This window comes from Ovis canadensis, chromosome 24 (genome assembly GCF_042477335.2).
Source record: "Ovis canadensis isolate MfBH-ARS-UI-01 breed Bighorn chromosome 24, ARS-UI_OviCan_v2, whole genome shotgun sequence".
Lineage (NCBI taxonomy): Eukaryota > Metazoa > Chordata > Mammalia > Artiodactyla > Bovidae > Ovis > Ovis canadensis.
In genome coordinates, this window is record NC_091268.1 from 16,580,559 (window position 1) to 16,598,485 (window position 17,927).

The 17,927-nt window shown below is 51.7% G+C and overlaps 1 protein-coding gene across 10 annotated transcripts in view; it reads left to right on the plus strand.

The window, feature by feature from the left end:
• MAPK8IP3 (mitogen-activated protein kinase 8 interacting protein 3) overlaps nucleotides 1–17,927 on the plus strand; it is a 45,796-nt gene that overhangs the window by 5,783 nt on the left and 22,086 nt on the right. For 5 of the 10 annotated variants that reach the window (XM_069570470.1, XM_069570475.1, XM_069570472.1 and 2 more), the window contains exons 2-5: nucleotides 8,822–8,942; nucleotides 14,541–14,611; nucleotides 14,788–14,879; nucleotides 17,393–17,416. In XM_069570470.1, coding sequence (XP_069426571.1) covers nucleotides 8,822–8,942; nucleotides 14,541–14,611; nucleotides 14,788–14,879; nucleotides 17,393–17,416 — 308 coding nt within the window. The remainder of the gene's footprint in view (nucleotides 1–8,821; nucleotides 8,943–14,540; nucleotides 14,612–14,787; nucleotides 14,880–17,392; nucleotides 17,417–17,927) is intronic. The other 5 variants (XM_069570473.1, XM_069570481.1, XM_069570478.1 and 2 more) reach the window with 1 other exon arrangement.

The window sequence follows — 17,927 nt, forward strand, 5'->3', positions numbered from 1 at the left end:
GATTTGGTGCCTGGATCTGCCTTGCATGGTCGCCTCTAAATATTGGTCCATTAGAGCTCTACAGTCACACCAGACTCTCCCTAAACATGGAAACAAGCAGGCCCCGCAGGGCAGAGAGTCTCTGCTTCCTGCTCAGCCAGAGGTAGTGCCCTTCTGGTCCTTCCTGCTCCAAGGTCGGGTCCCACAGAGATGCCAGCTGCCTGTGTGTGTGCGCCCAAGGCAGGAGCACGGCTCTCCTCTGCTCCTGCTCCGTGCTGAGCTCTCTGGTTCCTGGAGGGCAAAGCCTCTCTCTGTGGTTTTCAGCCATCCATCTGTCTGTCTGACACAGCTCTGTGTGAGGACAGAAATTTCCGCTGTGTTATGTCCACACAGGCCCACACACTTCACGTGTGGCTCAGGCTCCTGAGGATAAGTTTTTATTTTTTTTATGTAATTTAAATTAATTTAAGTTTAAATAGCCACACGTGGCTGAGCTGGGGAACTGGGCAGTGCAGCTGTGGATGGTGTGGCTCAGTCCTGTAAGGGCAGGCAGGAGATGATTCTGTGACTTGTTTCATAGCCTCCGGTAAGAAAAGGGGGAGTGCTTTTCCTTCAGTGAACATGTTCTACAAAGAGAGGAGACCCCAAAGTGTAACGGGTTTTGAAACAGAAGAACAGAAGAAAATATTAATGAGAAAAAAAAAAAAAAGGTATTCTAGCTATTTAGGAAACAGCAGAGAGGTGATGAAATTCTCGAGAGGCTGAGGAGAGGTCTGGAGGGAACTCCCAGCACCTCGAAAGCTCACAGTTAGAGCCCGGCCTTCTGTTCTGTTCTTTGTGAGGTCAGAACACTAAACTGTAATGTTTGAAGTGTGCGGTTTGGTGACTTTTGACACGTCTACACCCGAGAAACCATCCTCACAGTCAAGATGCTGCTGGCCTTCACCGTCCCCACATTTCCCTGCGCCCCTGCCCCCGTGGTCTCTCCCCGCTGCCCCTCCACAGGTGACCGCGGGCTGCTCCCTGTCACTGTAGCTTGGTGTGCGCTTTCTAGGACTTTGTTCAAACGGAATCCTGCAGGATGTGTTCTTGTCTGGACAGGCTTCTCTCACGAGCAAAACAACGTGAGGTTTACCCGGGTTGTGGTCCTTCTTTCATTCATCCCGTCCTTGCCGAGTGCAGCCCACTGTGGGGCGTCGATCAGTCCCCTCTGGAAGACGGGCAGGAGAACCAGGCAGTTAGAATGCGCTAGTAGCTGGCGGGGTGTCCCAGGAGAGCGTCCCTTTCACCGGGACAGGGAAGGCTCACTCCCCATGGAAGGAAACATTCGCCAACACCCAGAGCCGTGGAGTCATAAGTCAGTGGCCTTCTCTGAGCCCCTCATGGTCGAGAGATTTGGGAAGCACCAGGTTCGGCAGAGCGCAGCTCCAGTGGTGGCTTGTGAGACAGGGTCAGGGCGCTTGGACTCTAATCTTCAGCAGCGGTGGGCTCCTGGCCCTGCCTCTGCTCCAGCGCCCCGGGGGCCCTCCTTCTGCTCAGCTGCAGCTGGGGCTCCTGCCCCCTCACCGTGTGTGGCCCCTTACAGCCCCTCCCCCAGCAAACTGGACCCACATCCAGGCGGGTCCCCCTGCGTGAGGCCTCGGGCTTGCGGTGTGTGCTTCCGGACACAAGACCCCGTCCTTCGGTCTCTCCTGTTGGGCTGAGAGGGAGATAAAAGCCAAGCAGGTTAGGAAATTGAAGTTTGTGTAAACTGCTCAGAATGCTTCAAAGAGCACGACCTACTGAAGAGGAACGTCCCCCAGGGAAGTTTCTCCCAGGTCCAGACACTCAGTTTTCGTCTTATCTTCCTTTTTGTTTCCTTCCTCTGGTACCAACCATGTCATATATAGTAAAGAAATGTAATATGGATTTCAACATGCAAAGTATATATTAGTATTTAACATAAAATGCTTAAATAAGTATATAATGTATTACAGTGTATAGATTTTACACACACATCTTTCCTGTCTATCTTACCAGCTCTTGAAAATCGGTGTGAATTAAACCAGTGCCATTTGTTGGGATTTCTCTCAGGCAGATGCTGATCTGCCTTTAACCTCAATGAAGAATCTTTGCATTTTTCTGAAATGAATCCAACCTAGTGCTTGGGTTTCTTTCCACTGTCCTGATAGCAGGGTACATGTGTGCTAAGTCACTTCAGTCATGTCCAACTCTGTGCGGCCCTTTCTGCTGTAGCCCGCCAAAATCCTCTGTCCATGGGATTATCCTGGCAAGAATACTGGAATGGGTTGCCATGCGCTCTGCCAGGGATCCGACCCAGGGATCGAATCTGCGTCTCTTATGTCTCCTATATTAGCAGGCAGGTTCTTTACCACCGGCGCCACCTGGGAGGCCCAGCCTGATCGCAGACACGTGTCTGAAGCTTGAATGCAGACATGCCCTCCCTCCCTCTCTCCCGCCTGCCCACACTGCACTGTAGACGTAAACGATAGCAGTCAAGGGATATGGGAAGAAAGCTGGGGAAACCTCCAAGGTGTGAGGTCTCACAAGTTCATCACGTCAGTGAGCGCCCGGTAAACACTCGATTGTGACAGAAGTCGCTGGCAGCAGCTGGGCACTAGCCGTCATCCAGAGAGGGGTCTCCCGGGCACAGAGCCTGCACCGCTCTGCCTGCCTCAGATCAGACACCCCAGAAGAGGCTTTTTCTTTTGGAAATGCACTCTGCACCTCACCCTCAGGAAGGAATTACATGCAAAAGAACAAAATCTTTGATCCCTGTTGAGTATATTTCAATTCAGCCAGAATTGAATTATCTCCTGTGTGTGACCCTGGCCTAAAGGACATATGTAAGAGGGAAGGATTGGAGTTAGTGTCTTAATTTACTTTGCCTTTAAGTAAAATAACTCTCTGTTGTGATCGTTACTAAAATTCTAATGACTGTGCTACAAGGAGCGATTGCCTAGTGACCTCTCTCACGTTCTGAACTCGGGGTTGCTGGCTTCTGTTGCTTTAATTTTGTATTTGACACAAGCAGTCAGTTTACTCCTTAAGTTGGATTTTATGTATAGACTGGAAAGAATGCTCTCGATCAATGGGACACTGAGAAAAGCCTCCTTGATTCCTGGATTTTGCAGGAGCCCACATCTCAGGTTACTTCCGTGTGTACCTTGAAATTCACCAAAAAGTAAATTCCAAAAACTAACGCTGAATTTAATTTTAAAACAGAGCCCTTTTTTTTAGTGGGAGGGAGGGGAAAGTGTATCTTAGAAACAAAACCTGCAAAGAGGATCGTGTGGTAAATTGGTATTTAGACGTGGGAATCAGGGGTTTCCCAGCTCAGCATTCCGGTTAAGTCACCCTGATGCCTTTTCCTCAACTGTCAGTTGTTCGTCGCTGCTCTTTGGGGGCAAAAGACTTCTTGTGAGATGGCTTTGAACCTCTGTGTGTCACTAGGCGCTAAGTGACACTTGGGATAGCCTTGGTTGGACAGATGACATTTCCAAACAAACTCAGATCTGTGGTACATTGGTGTGTGTCTTTTTCACTTGGCTGTGGCCAAGCCTTCTGGGGGTGTCCCAAGGACATACCATGTGCGAACCATGTCTCAGACAAGAGATTCATTCTGTTTCACCATCCAGCACCAGGCTGACCCACTCGACCCAAATGCTGTAAATTAAAACTTTTATTCCTCTCATTCCCATTCGTATTGGATACATTGAAATGGCCATATTCAATAAAAATGGAAAAATGTTTAGCTTTCTTATGGAAGACTTCTTTATAGACCTAACTTACCCTGCGCCCCACCCCTGAAAATTCTTGACTCTCTTAAATCTTAAGCAAATGGTCTAGGACTTCCCAGATGGTCCAGTGGCTAAGACTCCGAGCTCTCAGTGCAGGGGGCCTGGGTTCGATTCCTGCTTAGGGAGCTAGACTCCGAATGCTGCAACTAAAGATGCTGGGTGCTGCAACTAAGACCCAGTTCTGCCAAATAAATAAATATTTTTTAAAAATAAAGTAAATGATCTGTAAATACAAATACTTTCTGCTTCCTTGAAAACATCTATTGGATCTTTGTGACCTTAACCCAGTTAATAGAGTTCCCTCCTGACCCCTCGCCCTGCCTCCCCAGCTGCTACCCGCTTTCCTCACTTCACCCCACAGCCTCGAAGGCCCCTCTTCATCCCACCAATCATTTCTCATTTGTCTTACTTCATCCCAAGTCTCGCCCTGAGGATTGCTTACCCAAAGCAAAGATTCAGTAGCTGCTGCAAGAGACTTCCCTGGTGGTCCAGTGGCTAAGACTCCCCGCTCCCAATGCAGGGGCCCAGGCTCGATCCCCCGTCAGGGAGCCAGATGCCACAACTAAAGACCCTGAATGCCGCAATGAAGATCGAAGAGCCCGTGGGCCACACCCAGCGCAGCCAAATAAATAAAAATCAACGTTTTAAAAATTAGTAAAATAAAGAAAATGATCTCTAAATAAAGTATGTTCTGCTTCCTTGAGAACACCTATTGCACTTTTTGTGACTTTGACCCAGGGGTTAGTTAGTTCCCTCCTAACCCTTCTCCCCGCCTCCCCCAGCTCATTTTGGAGAACTGTGATTTTCAACCACTTTTCCGCACTCACTTCACCACCAGCCTCAAAGCCCCTACTTTATCCCATCAGCTGCGCCTCACTTGTCCGAGGGATTCTTACTTCATCCCAAGTCTCACCCCAAGCAGTTCCTCATACGAACCAAAGACCCAGTACCTGTTTAGTCTTGGCCAGGCACTAGTCCTACACATTGTTTATCCCTCATAATATTTGACGAAGGTGACGTTGGATCTTCCGTTTCAATTGAAGAGCTAGCTTGCCTCTTCATTAACTAAAATTACTATAATGATGTTGTAAGAGTTTTTTCAGGAAGAGAAGAAAGAGGACATCTTTCAAGCTTAGCTTAGAGCAGCGTGTTGCGTGTGTGATGCTTCCGTGGGTGCAGAGCTCCTGAGGTGCCCCTAGTCAGCTCTAGGCTGACCCCCGAGGCAGCGGGCAAGGAATGGCTCCTCCGCAAGTGCCAAGTGCGGTGGTCGCCGACCCGCCAAGAGCCTTCAGCATCCCGGCGCTGGTCCAGCCCAGCAGAGAGGCCGAGGGATGGCCCTCTATTTGGCGGAGGTCCCCTGTGAGTTTCTAGGGGCTTCTCATTCATCTGAGGAGATGCTGCCACCCAATGGTGATCGCAAAGCAATGAGCTGATTCATGGCGTGACCAGGCCTCTGGGGACTCATCTGCATTGGATTTTTTTTCCCTCAAATATTTTGTTTTAAGTCAAGAATTATTCAATTAAACACTTTCTGAGCTTCCTTAGTAGCTGGTAAACAATGCAGGAGACCCCGGTTCTATTCCTGGGTCAGGGAGAGCCCCTGGAGAAGGGATAGGCCACCCACTCCAGTATTCTTGGGCTTCCCTGGTGGCTCAGCTGGTAGAGAAGCCACCCACAATGCCGGAGACGTGGGTTCAGTCCCTGGGTTGGGAAGATCCCCTGGAGAAGGGAAAGGCTACCCACCTCAGTATTTTGGCCTGGGTTGCAGAGTTGGACATGACTGAGCAACTTTCACTCACTCAGCAACTTTTCCGGCAAGAATACTAGAGCAGGTGGCCATTTCTTCCTCCGGAGGATCTTCCTGACCCAGGAACCGAACCTGTGTCTCTTGTGTGGCCTGCATTGGCAGGCCAATCCTTTACCACTGGTGCCACCCGTGGACCGAGGAGTCTGGCAGGCTACAGCCCATGGGGTCGCAAGAGGCAGGCACGACTCGGCGACTAAACCACCACCAGCACCACCTGGGGAGCCCCTCTGTGTTGGGTTTTAGTGACCACCTATCAGGACAGATTTAGAAACATCTCACTGACCCTCTTAATCTGCTTTCTCTTACGCTGTCTTTTGCTTCAAAATCGTTTTAGCTGTCAACTATGAGACGCAGGTAACACGATGAGATACAGGTGGGAATTGTAGGGAAACGGTTGGTCCCGCAGAGTGCTCTTCTTTGTGTAGAACCTTGGTGTTCCAGCTTGGACGCGGGCCCAGGCTCGGTTTATAGGGAGGGAGAATTTCGCTCTTCCCACTTCCCGCCTTCCTTCTGCCCCATCGCACCTCTCTTCACTGGCTCAGGGTGAGATTTCCCTTCCTCCCAAGTCCAACCCTGAGCATTTTGTCATGAAAAACAAGGACCCCTTCCTGAGGCCCGAAGAACAAGAACCGATGCTTCCTGGCAGGCAAAATGCTGATTCAAAAAATTCGTGCCAAGTCACTTCAATTGTGTCCGATTCAAGAAATAAACACAGTAAATGCGAGGACTTCCCAGGTGGTCCAGTGGCTAAAACTCTGTGCTCCCGGGTCAGGGTCCCAGGTTCCATCCCTGGTTGGGGAATTAGATCCCACATGCCGCAATTAAGATCGAAGATCCCTCGAATATCCAAAATGAGATGCAGCACAGCCAAATCAATAAGCCTATAAATAAATAAATAAGTGATTGAGGAGGACTTTCCGCTTAATCAAGAAGGATCCACAAGTGGGAATAAACGAAGTACTGATAAGGAAGGCGGAAGAAGTGGACTGTGTATCGGCCATTAGAAGATGCTATAGCACTGCACGTTTAAGGAAACCTTTGGTTACTGGGTCAGATAGAGACTGAAATAGTCTTAGAATCTAGCAGATGACAAAGGTAGCCCTCAAAGCCATGAAGAAAGGGTAAATTACTAAGTGAATCAACTTCTATGTTGCACACAAAGTACATCCTGGGAAAAATACTTGTAGCATAGAAGGCAAATTCTTGAATGGATCTAATAAGTCCTTACACATTGTTAAGAAAAGTAAGAACCTGTAGCAGAAAATTGGAGAAAGGACATAATGAGCTGTGGACAGAGGAGCCTGGCGGGCTACGGTCCATGGGGTGGCAAGAGTCAGACATGACTAAGTGACTAAACCACCCGCAGAGCGAGCTAGAAGTCCAACAAGAGGCAATGCTAGCTGAGTAGAGTCTGCCCTGCACACACAGACCCTCAGGGGAACATACATACAGCTGTCAGAAGTGGGCATGGTAGAATACCGCTCTTAGTGTGGAAAGACGTTCTAGTAGAAACGGGAGTGAGTCAGACCCAGATACCATGTACAAGATGACGGCACGCCCAACACAGACACACACACACAAGTCTGGAAGAATGTCACCCAGTTTTATCTGGCGCTCTCTGGATGCTAGAATTTGGTTTTGTTGATTAATCATTGATAGCACAGCAGAACTATGGTTTTTTTTTCTAAGTTCACTTAACACTGTCATAAGATTTTTCTATAAAAGTATATGTTTATATCACTTTTTAGTAATGGGAATTAAAATTACCCAATTTAAAAATTTTCTTTACCAGTCGGTTAATAGCATGTCTGTTCTCCATATGCTGGTCGTGACCACAGTCATTCAAACCCGCTTATTTTCGCTTTTCTTGCAGCTGCACCGTTTGTGTGCGTTTTCCTTGCAGCGGGTTATATATTCTGCATCATTTATTTTACTTAAGTTGTATGTGATGTCATCAGTGCAGAGTTTCCTTCTCACTCCCTTCCCTGGTCCTGCCCCTCTTTGTCACTGTTCTGGGTGAGGCATCCTGCGGGCAGGAGCCCCGTGCTTTTCAGCACAAAGACCTCTGCAAAGCTGATGCGGGGAGAAGCGTCACTGGGGCCCCGAGTGGGGCTGAGGGGCTGAGTGCAGGTGTTATGGGAAATAAAGCTGTGGCCATCGTGAATTCATCAACTCCCCAGATGCCTGAAACCTGGAACCCGCAAGCCGCTTCACATTCCCATCCCCTGAAGCCTCTTGACATCCTCAGAACCCAGCTGACATGTATACTTCCTACAAATGAAATTTGTTACTAATATTTCCATTTCCCGTGCAGTACAATCGAGGTTTTAACAGCTCCCATGAGGGCTGTGGCCGGGCTGTGTGTCCTGGAGGCCTCCACCTGGTCCATCCCCTGGGGACCAGAGCCCAACTTCACCCCAGGCTGTCAGAGTTAAGCTCAGTTTCCTCCTAAGAACGTGTAGGATTTTCTTTTCCTTTGTGAACTGCTTTCTTCTCACTTGATCTGGTAGTAATCTTGCTCAGAAAATTACCACATAAGGTGCAGATTCCAAATCCAGACCAACAGCCCCCCTCCCGGTTTTTAAAAGAATCAGAGCAGCACTGTGCGTTGCTAATTATTCCACGAATGACGGCATCCTGAGCTGAGCAGTGACCGAGATACACGTTAGGAGGGCAGGACGCCCGGCCTCTTTTAGATGCTCAGGGTTCAGTCTTTTCCACAGCTACGTCATTTGTGGGGCTCAGTGCCAAGGGGGCTCAAATGCAGGCCTCTTGCTTAAGAACTATTAAGAGGGACTTCCCTGATGGTCCAGGGGCTAAGGCTCCATGCTCCCAGTGCGGGGGCCCGTGTTTGATCCCTGGCCAGGGAACTAGATCTCACGTGCTGCAATTAAAGACCTTGCATGCCACAAATACGACTCAGTGCAGCCGAATAAATAAATTGTTTTTAAAACATCAAAAATGAATAAACGCTATTAAGAATTTCGAGATTAAAGTGAGCGAGTGGGCCCTTCCAGCTTCAGGGCCCCGAGTGACTTCCCAGGCAGCTGGTCGGAAGGCCGTGGTGTCCACTCTTGGGGAGCTGTCTGGCCCTCCTCTTCCCCAGGGAAGGGAAGGGGCTCTGGGGTGGGGGGGCCCACATTCTGAGTCCAAGCCCTTGCCCTTCTGAGGGGCCGATGTCATCTGGCCCGCCCACGTTTACAACACCTGCTGTTTCTCTTCCTTGCACGTATAGAAATTTATTGAGTTTGAAGATGCCTTGGAACAAGAGAAGAAAGAGCTGCAAATCCAGGTGGAACACTACGAGTTCCAGACCCGCCAGCTGGAACTGAAGGCCAAAAACTATGCAGATCAGAGTAAGTGGGAGCCAGAGGGAGGAAACAGTTCCTGAACGCACTCATCCCCAGCCCTGCCCCAGCTGGGAGGGAGGCTGGGTGATGAGAGCCGTGTTTCATCTTCATTGTGATTCCCCCAGTTATTTGTTTTCTCTCTTTACACGGCTCTGTGTGTCTGTCAATGGCCTTAACTCCTCTGTGGAAATAAATAAAGTACGTAAATAAGGCCCCTCTGATGACAGAGCATGTTTGCTTAATGCTGCAGTTTGGCCCTAAATGCACAATCTCTGTGTGGCCTTTCAGGACAGGCTCCCCAGTGGTGGTTTGAGGCCCCTGTGAGTGCTCCTGGGGAGCGGGTGTTCCTCCGTGACCCCAAAAGGGATGCCCTTGTAGGGACAGTTCCTGGAGAAGGTTTGGCCCAGGAGGCTGCTTATGGGAACACCCTCTCCCTTGCAAGGAGAGGCGAGGAAAGCATTTTGTTTTTAATAAAAAAAAATATTATTTTAGCTCTAGAAGTCATTGTCTAAACTATACTGTCAGGGACTTCCCTGCTGGTCCAGTGGCTAAGACTCTGAGTCCCCAGTGCAGGGGGCCTGGCTTTGATCCCTGACCAGGGAATTAGATCCCACATGCCACACCTAACACCCAGCACAGCCAAATAAGCAATTATTAAGGGAAAAAATAAAAATAAAACTCTACTGTTAAAGTTATAAGGACCCCTGTAACTTCAGGTTTCTGAGATAGAGGTTTGGATGGCTAAGACCTAGTTTGCTGCCTTATCTCACTACCTAGATAACAGGTGCCTTCATTCCTCTGAAAAGTTCAGTTCAGCTCAGTTCAGTCACTCAGTCATGTCCGACTCTTTGCGAGCCCATGAATCGCAGCATGCCAGGCCTCCCTGTCCATCACCAACTCCCAGAGTTCACCCAAACGCATGTCCATCGAGTCAGCGATGCCATCCAGCCATCTCATCCTCTGTCGTCCCCTTCTTCTCCTGCCCCCAATCCCTCCCAGCATCAAGGTCTTTTCCAACGAGTCAACTCTTCGCATGAGATGGCCAAAGTATTGGAGTTTCAGCTTCAGCGTCAGTCCTTCCAATGAACACCCAGGACTGATCTCCTTTAGGATGGACTGGTTGGATCTCCTTGCAGTCCAAGGGACTCTCAAGAGTCTTCTCCAACACCATAGTTCAAAAGTATCAATTATTTGGCACTCAGCTTTCTTCACAGTCCAACTCTCACATCCATACATGACCACTGGAAAAACCATAGCCTTGACTAGACAGACCTTTGTTGGCAAAGTAATGTCTCTGCTTTTTAGTATGCTGCCTAGGTTGGTCATAACTTTCCTTCCAAGGAGTGTCTTTTAATTTCATGGCTGCAATCAACATCTGCAGTGAAGCCCCAAAAAATAAAGTCTGACCCTGTTTCCACTGTTTCCCCATCTATTTCCCATGAAGTGATGGGACCAGATGCCATGATCTTAGTTTTCTAAACGTTGAACTTTAAGCCAACTTTTTCACTCTCCTCTTTCACTTGCATCAAGAGGCTTTTTAGTTCCTCTTCACTTTCTGCCATAAGGGTGGTATCATCTGCATATCTGAGGTTATTGATATTTCTCCCGGCAATCTTGATTCCAGCTTGTGCTTCTTCCAGCCCAGCGTTTCTCATGATATACTCTGCATATAAGTTAAATAAGCAGGGTGACAATATACAGCCTTGATGTACTCCTTTTCCTATTTGACACCAGTGTGTTGTTCCATGTCCGGTTCTAACTGTTGCTTCCTGACCTGCATATAGGTTTCTCAAGAGGCAGGTCAGGTGGTCTGGTATTCCCATCTCTCTCAGAATCTTCCACAGTTTATTGTGACCCACACAGTCAAAGGCTTTGGCATAGTCAATAAAGCAGAAATAGATGCTTTTCTGGAACTCTCTTGCTTTTTCCATGATCCAGCGGATGTTGGCAATTTGATCTGTGGTTCCTCTGCCTTTTCTAAAACCAGCTTGAACATCTGGAAGTTCACGGTTCACGTATTGCTAAAGCCTGGCTTGGAGAATTTTGAGCATTACTTTACTAACATGTGAGATGAGTGCAATGGTGTGGCAGTTTGAGCATTCTTTGGCATTGCCTTTCTTTGGGATTGGGATGAAAATGGACCTTTTCCAGTCCTGTGGCCACTGCTGAGTTTTCCAAATTTGCTGGCATATTGAGTGCAGCACTTTCACAGCATCATCTTTCAGGATTTGAAACAGCTCAAGTGGAATTCCATCACCTCCACTAGCTTTGTTCGTAGTGATGCTTTCTAAGGCCCACTGACTTCACATTCCAGGATGTCTGGCTCTAGATTAGAGATCACACCATCATGATTATCTCGGTCGTGATCTTTTTTGTACAGTTCTTCCGTGTATTCTTGTCACCTCTTCTTAATATCTTCTGCTTCTGTTTGGTCCATACCATTTCTGTCCTTTATCGAGCCCATCTTTGCATGAAATGTTCCCTTGGTATCTCTAATTTTCTTGAAGAGATCTCTAGTCTTTTCCATTCTGTTCTTTTCCTCTATTTATTTGCATTGATTGCTGAGGAAGGCTTTCTTATCTCTTCTTGCTATTCTTTGGAACTCTGCATTCAGATGCTTATATCTTTCCTTTTCTCCTTTCTTTTTGCTTCTCTTCTTTTCACATCTATTTGTAAGGCCTCCTCAGACAGATATTTTGCTTTTTTGCATTTCTTTTCCGTGGGGATGGTCTTGATCCCTGTCTCCTGTACAGTGTCACGAACCTCATTCCATAGTTCATCAGGCACTCTATCTATCAGATCTAGTCCCTTAAATCTATTTCTCACTTCCACTGTATAATCATAAGGGATTTGATTTAGGTCATACCTGAATGGTCTAATGGTTTTTCCCTACTTTCTTCAATTTAAGTCTGAATTTGGCAATAAGGAGTTCATGATCTGAGCCACAGTCAGCTCCCGGTCTTGTTTTTGCTGACTGTATAGAGCTTCTCTATCTTTGGCTGCAAAGAATATAATCAATCTGATTTCGGTGTTGACCATCTGGTGATGTCCATATGTAGAGTTTTCTCTTGTGTTGTTGGAAGAGGGTGTTTTCTATGACCAGTGCTTTCTTTTGGCAAAATTCTATTAGCCTTTCCCCTGCTTCATTCCTTACTCCAAGGCCAAATTTGCCTGTTACTCCAGGTGTTTCTAGACTTTCTACTTTTGCATTCCAGTCCCCTATAATGAAAAGGACATCTTTTTTGGGTGTTAATTCTAAAAGGTCTTAGGTCTTCATAGAGCCATTCAACTTCAGCTTCTTCAGCGTTACTGGTTGGGGCATATGCTTGGATTACTGTGATATTGAATGGTTTGCCTTGGAAACAAACAGAGATCATTCTGTCATTTTTGAGATTGCATCCAAGTACTGCATTTCGGACTCTTGTTGACCATGATGGCTACTCCATTTCTTTTAAGGGATTCCTGCCCACAGTAGTAGATATAATGGTCATCTGAGTTAAATTCACCCATTCTAGTCCATTTTAGTTCGCTGATTCCTAGAATGTCGATGTTCACTCTTTCCATCTCCTGTTTGACCACTTCCAATTTGCCTTGTTTCATGGACCTAACATTCCAGGTTCCTATGCAATATTGCTCTTTACAGCATTGGACCTTGCTTCTATCACCAGTCACATCCACAACTGGGTGTTGTTTTTGCTTTGGCTCCATCCCTTCATTCTTTCTGGAGTTATTTCTCTACTGATCTCCAGTAGCATATTGGGCACCTACCAACCTGGGGAGTTCCTCTTTCAGTATCCTATCATTTTGCCTTTTCAAACTGTTCATGGGGTTCTCAAGGCAAGAATACTGAAGTGGTTTGCCATTCCCTTCTCCAGTGGACCACATTCTGTCCACTGTCCACATTCTGAAAAGTTAAGATGAAATTAAATAGAAAAGTTTGGTGGTTGGGTCTATCATATCCCAAACCAAGACATGAAGGCCATTTGCTGAAGCCAATACCCCACAGGTGCTGTAGGTGAGCGTGTAGGTGACCGGTGGCCATGGCAGTGCACACACACACACACAGACATATAGACACACACACAGACACACACACACACAGAGTGAAACACACAGACACAGACACACACAGAGTGAAACACACAGACACAGACACACACACAGACATATAGACACACACAGACACACACACACACAGACATATAGACACACACACAGACACACACACACAGAGTGAAACACACAGACACAGACACACACAGATAGAGTCAAACACACACACACACAGATAGAGTCACACATACACAGACACACACAGATTCACATACACACACACACAGAGTCACACACACACACACAGATAGAGTCAAACACACAGACACACACACAGTCACACACACACACACAGATAGTCACACACACACACAGATAGAGTCAAACACACACACACACAGAGTCACACACACACAGACACACACAGATTCACATACACACACACAGATAGAGTCACACACACACACACACAGATAGAGTCAAACACACAGACACACAGACACACACACACAGATAGAGTCACACACACACAGATAGAGTCAAACACACAGACACACACACACAGATAGAGTCACACACACACACACACGCGCGCGCGCGCGCGCACACGCACGTCCTTGCTCGGTGAGAACAAGCAGGGGCCCGTTTCAGTTTGGCACAGATCCACCCTTTCTGTAACTCCGCAGAGTCCTTCACACTCCCTTCGCTTAGAATACTTTCACATATGACCCTTTTCATCTTTTCTCGGAGAAGGAAATGGCAACCCACTCCGCTGCTCTCGCCTGGAGAGTTCCATGGACAGAGGAGCCACCCAGGCTACAGCTTGTGGAGTTGCAAAGAGTCAGACACGACTGAGCACACAGGACACCTCTTCTTAGAAGGAAAACACATATAAGCTCCAAGACACACTCTGAATTTTCCACTTGGTCAGAGCCGGGGGTCAGGACCACGGAAAGGGGAGGGCGCGGCTGCCCCGGGCCCCATCCCATGCTCTGTGCCGAGTTCCGCTGGGCTGCGGCTGGAACCAAGGCCCAGGGGCGCAGGGTGTCTGAGGCCCGGTGGCCCTGGGGTGGCCCTCCAGGCGGTCCGGGCACTCACAGAGCATGCAGGGGGCCATCCCAGTGCCTCAGCCCAGAGATGGCATGGTCATGACCCCGCCTCTCAGCCCCGGGTCCAAGTGAGGGACACCGTGTGTTCCACCCTGTGTTTTGGACTTTCTTCTCTTGAATGTGTGTCAGAGGCTGCTTACTTCCTAATTCAGCCTCTGTTCACAAACCATCCGCTTACTTCCTGTCCACACTCGCCACAACTCAACATGCCCGTGGGTTCCGCCCGCACCTGGGAGCTGCCCGCTGACTGAGGCCCGTGCGAGTCTCGCCCACTGGCCCTCTCGGAGCCCGCCTGCTCGTGTCCTCAGGGCAGTCGCCGCGGATGCGGCCGCCCCCGGGCTCAGGGCGCTGGGTGTGGGTTCTGCAGCCCTCTGCTCCCGGAGGCCAGCCCGGAGCAGGCGCAGGCTGTGACCTGGAGAGGCGGGTGGCTTGTGTCTTCCAGTTTCCCGGCTGGAGGAGCGGGAGTCGGAGATGAAGAAAGAGTACAACGCGCTGCACCAGCGGCACACGGAGGTGGGTGCTGCCGGCCCGGCCGCCTTCTGTCCTCCCGGGCGCCCCGCTGGACCGGCGGGCGTGGACCCCGCGCGGCCGGCGCCCGGCCCCCACGCCCTGCCTCCTCCTCTGTCGGAGCCCTGAGAGCAGCGGCCGGGGCGGGCCGGCAGCGTCACACAGCCATGCCATCCCCACAGATGATCCAGACCTACGTGGAGCACATCGAGAGGTCCAAGATGCAGCAGGTCGGGGGAAACAGCCAGACGGAGGGCAGCCTGCCAGGGCGGAGGTAGGAGCCAGCTGCACCCCAGTGCCCCGACCCCAGGCTCAGGAAGGGCGTGTCCGGCCGGAGCACGTGGCGTGAGGGAGGCTGTGTGCTGAGGAGGCACCCAGCGGGTGCGGGGCTGTGGGCAGTCACGAGTTTCCTGGGGAACCACGTGGTGGATCCTGATACTTGCCGATTCCGCGTTGGTGAATTCGCCTACTCTTGTAAATGTACTTGTAGCCTCAAAACCAGCACTCAGAGCACCTGGCAGTCACCTGCAGGTGTGCGCAGAGCGTGACAAGTGTGAGTCACAGGACGGCAGCTGGGGTGGCACCAGGTGCCGCTCCGTCCCCAGCAGACACGCCCAGGGATGGGGCGGGCGGGGTCCTGCAGGATGCCAGGGCCTGGGGCCGGTCAGCGGGAATGGGAGGCGCCCAGCCCTGGCCCCATCCTCTGCGACGTGTTACGGGTCACCACCACGTGCTTCTGCACCTCATCTTCTCTTTTGTGAAATAAAGGAAACAGGATCCACCAGGATGGGAGGGGGCTGAAGACTCCCTCTGAGATGCGTGCGTGCGTGTTTGTGCTGACTTTGTCGGCCACGACCAGCTCGAGTGGCGGGAACTGGCTGTGGGGGAGGCCCCTCCCCCTGGGGGCCCAGCAGACACAGCTGTGCACCCCGCGCCAATTTCATTCGGGGAGCAGAGACACCTGCAGAGGCCAGGCTGGTCCTGGTCCATCTTCAGTCAGGACAGAAGCACACTTCCGTCCCCGGAGAGCGCACAGTCGGAGGCCTTCTCCCAGGCTGGCGGAAGGAGGAGGGGCCTAGGCTGGACCCCAGCGCCCCTCGCCCCCCAGTGGAGTTGCCTCTGCAGCTGCGGCCCTTTGTTCCTCCCACGAGTGCCTGAAGCCCCTGGTCCGTCCTGTAAAGGCTCTGTTTTCTCAGCGCCTCCTCCTTGGTGGGTGATGTCTGCAATCAAGATACTTCAAGCTCGTCCAGGCCGGGCCCGCCAGCTCCTCGCCCGCTGTGGTGCGCACAGCTGTTGCGTCCTCGGATCCGAAACCGAAGTGCAGTGTGTCCGCAAGGCCTGGCAGAGCCTGGGAAGGATGGGCACCAGGCCCCCAGCCTGTTTTCAGATGGTCTCGCTGCTTCCGGTGGGGAGAGGGGCTCCAGCCGCTGTGGATGCTTCCTTTCTGGAAACACGAGTGCCCCAGGAGAGGGTGTCGGGTCATTATGTGACCCCGGCTCTGTGAGAGTTTAGTGAGGGAATATGTACCAGAGTTTGTTCAGACACACAGCCTCTGTAGACGTTGCTTCTGGATGAGGTTTGTCTGAAGGTGGGCAATGTCCATCTCCAGGCTGCCGCTGCCCGACACCACGGACGTCTCACGCCTGCCACGAGTCATGGAGGGACTTCCCAAGTGACCGCACCGAGCACCAGCCTCGAGTTGGGGGCTCCATCTGTAGTTCTGGGGCCCGCCTCCCGTCCTCCTGGGTGTGGCTTCACCCTCGCCCTCTTCAGGCTCTCAGGCTCTGCTAAGACTCCTCCAGAGCAGAGCCCCAGGGAAAGCGGCGTGGGGGCTGCCGCCTGTGCCCCCTGCCCTGGAGGGGGAGAGGCGCCTTCCTGTGTGTGTCGAGGTGGTGGCCAGAGCAGTGCTTGTGTGGGAGGCTGAGGGCAGGGCCATGCCTGGGCCACGCCCGTCGCCCTGCCAGCTGGCTGGCCGCCTTTGGCTTCACCTTCCCCGCAGGGCACAGCATCGCTTGCTCGTGCCTGCGGCAGCATGTGGAACTGGGCTCTAATGCCCTGCAGCCCCGCCTGGACCTGGGTTGTGATCGAGAGGTTCCGGGGCCCCATGCGTGTCTGACGGCCTCGGGCAGACTCGAGGTGAACACATGTGGGTGGCAGCCTCACCCCTGCGTCCAGACAGCACCCTGATGGGAGGAGAGGGAGCACCGTCCCGCTGGGGCCCGTACGGCAGGTTGAGGGGAGGCCCGCTTTTCTCTGGGGTACATCCTGTCCTGCCGCGACTCTGGATCCTGTGAGGGCTCCCCCAGGAGGGCCTCTTCCTTAGCACTGGCCCCTGAGCCTCGGCCGGTTCCCTCCATCCCTGGCCGTGTCATGAACCTGTGTGTCTAGAATAAAACTGATGAGCATGTTTGTGCCGCGAACGTGGCGTGTGTGACCGTGTGCCCTGCCACTGCGCGGCTGTGCCCGCGTGTGCTAGGGCGTCTGGGGGAGGACGCTTACCCCCCACCCTGTCTGAGTGGGTGCCACCTGCCGTCCAAGCCAAGAAGGTGTGTGTCTCTGTGTCCTGTGTCCGTCTGGAGTAGGCGTCTGCGTGTCCCACGTCAGTCTGTTCCCGTGGGGCCCATTCCTCTCCGTGTGCCCACACATGCCCCCAGCCCCGACCATCGCCCTCTAATGTTGTCTTCTTGTCTCGCCCCCCGCCGCCCCGTGCCGCCCCCACTGTGTGCTGCCCCCACTGTGTGCCGTCCCGCCGTGTGCCGCCCTGCCGTGTGCTGTCCCGCCCCGCAGCCCTCGCCAGTCTTGGAGGAGAAGGTAAAGCCCGCAGCCGTCCCCAGGCCTCGGGTTGGGGGAGCCCGGACGGCTGCCAGGGTCGCGCGTCGATCGCACGCTCCGGACGCACGTTTGCAGAGCCTGCGGCTGAGGAGGGCGGGTGGGTCTCAGAGACGGGAGCAATGCAGGCCCCACTGGCCAACACCTGCCGGCCACAGGCTGGACCTCATGTCCACACCCCAGGAGGTGGCAGGTGCCGGTGGAGACCCTGCGCCCGGCGTCAGGCAGCCCAGCTCGGTCGCTCAGCCCAGAGCCAGAGGCATGCCATCTGTGAGCCATGTGGCCCTCTCAGGCTGCAGCCTCGGGGGTGGACGGGCTGAAACAGGAGGATGTGCTGGCCAAGCGCCGGGCGGGCTCCGGATGGCCAGCCAACAGCAATCCCCAGCGAACACTCCTGAGGCTCAGAGAGGAGAGGACGTGGGACTCACCCCTCGTGAGGATTTCCATCGGGGGGCTGGGCCTGGCCATCTCCATGCGTGCACAGAGCCGTGGA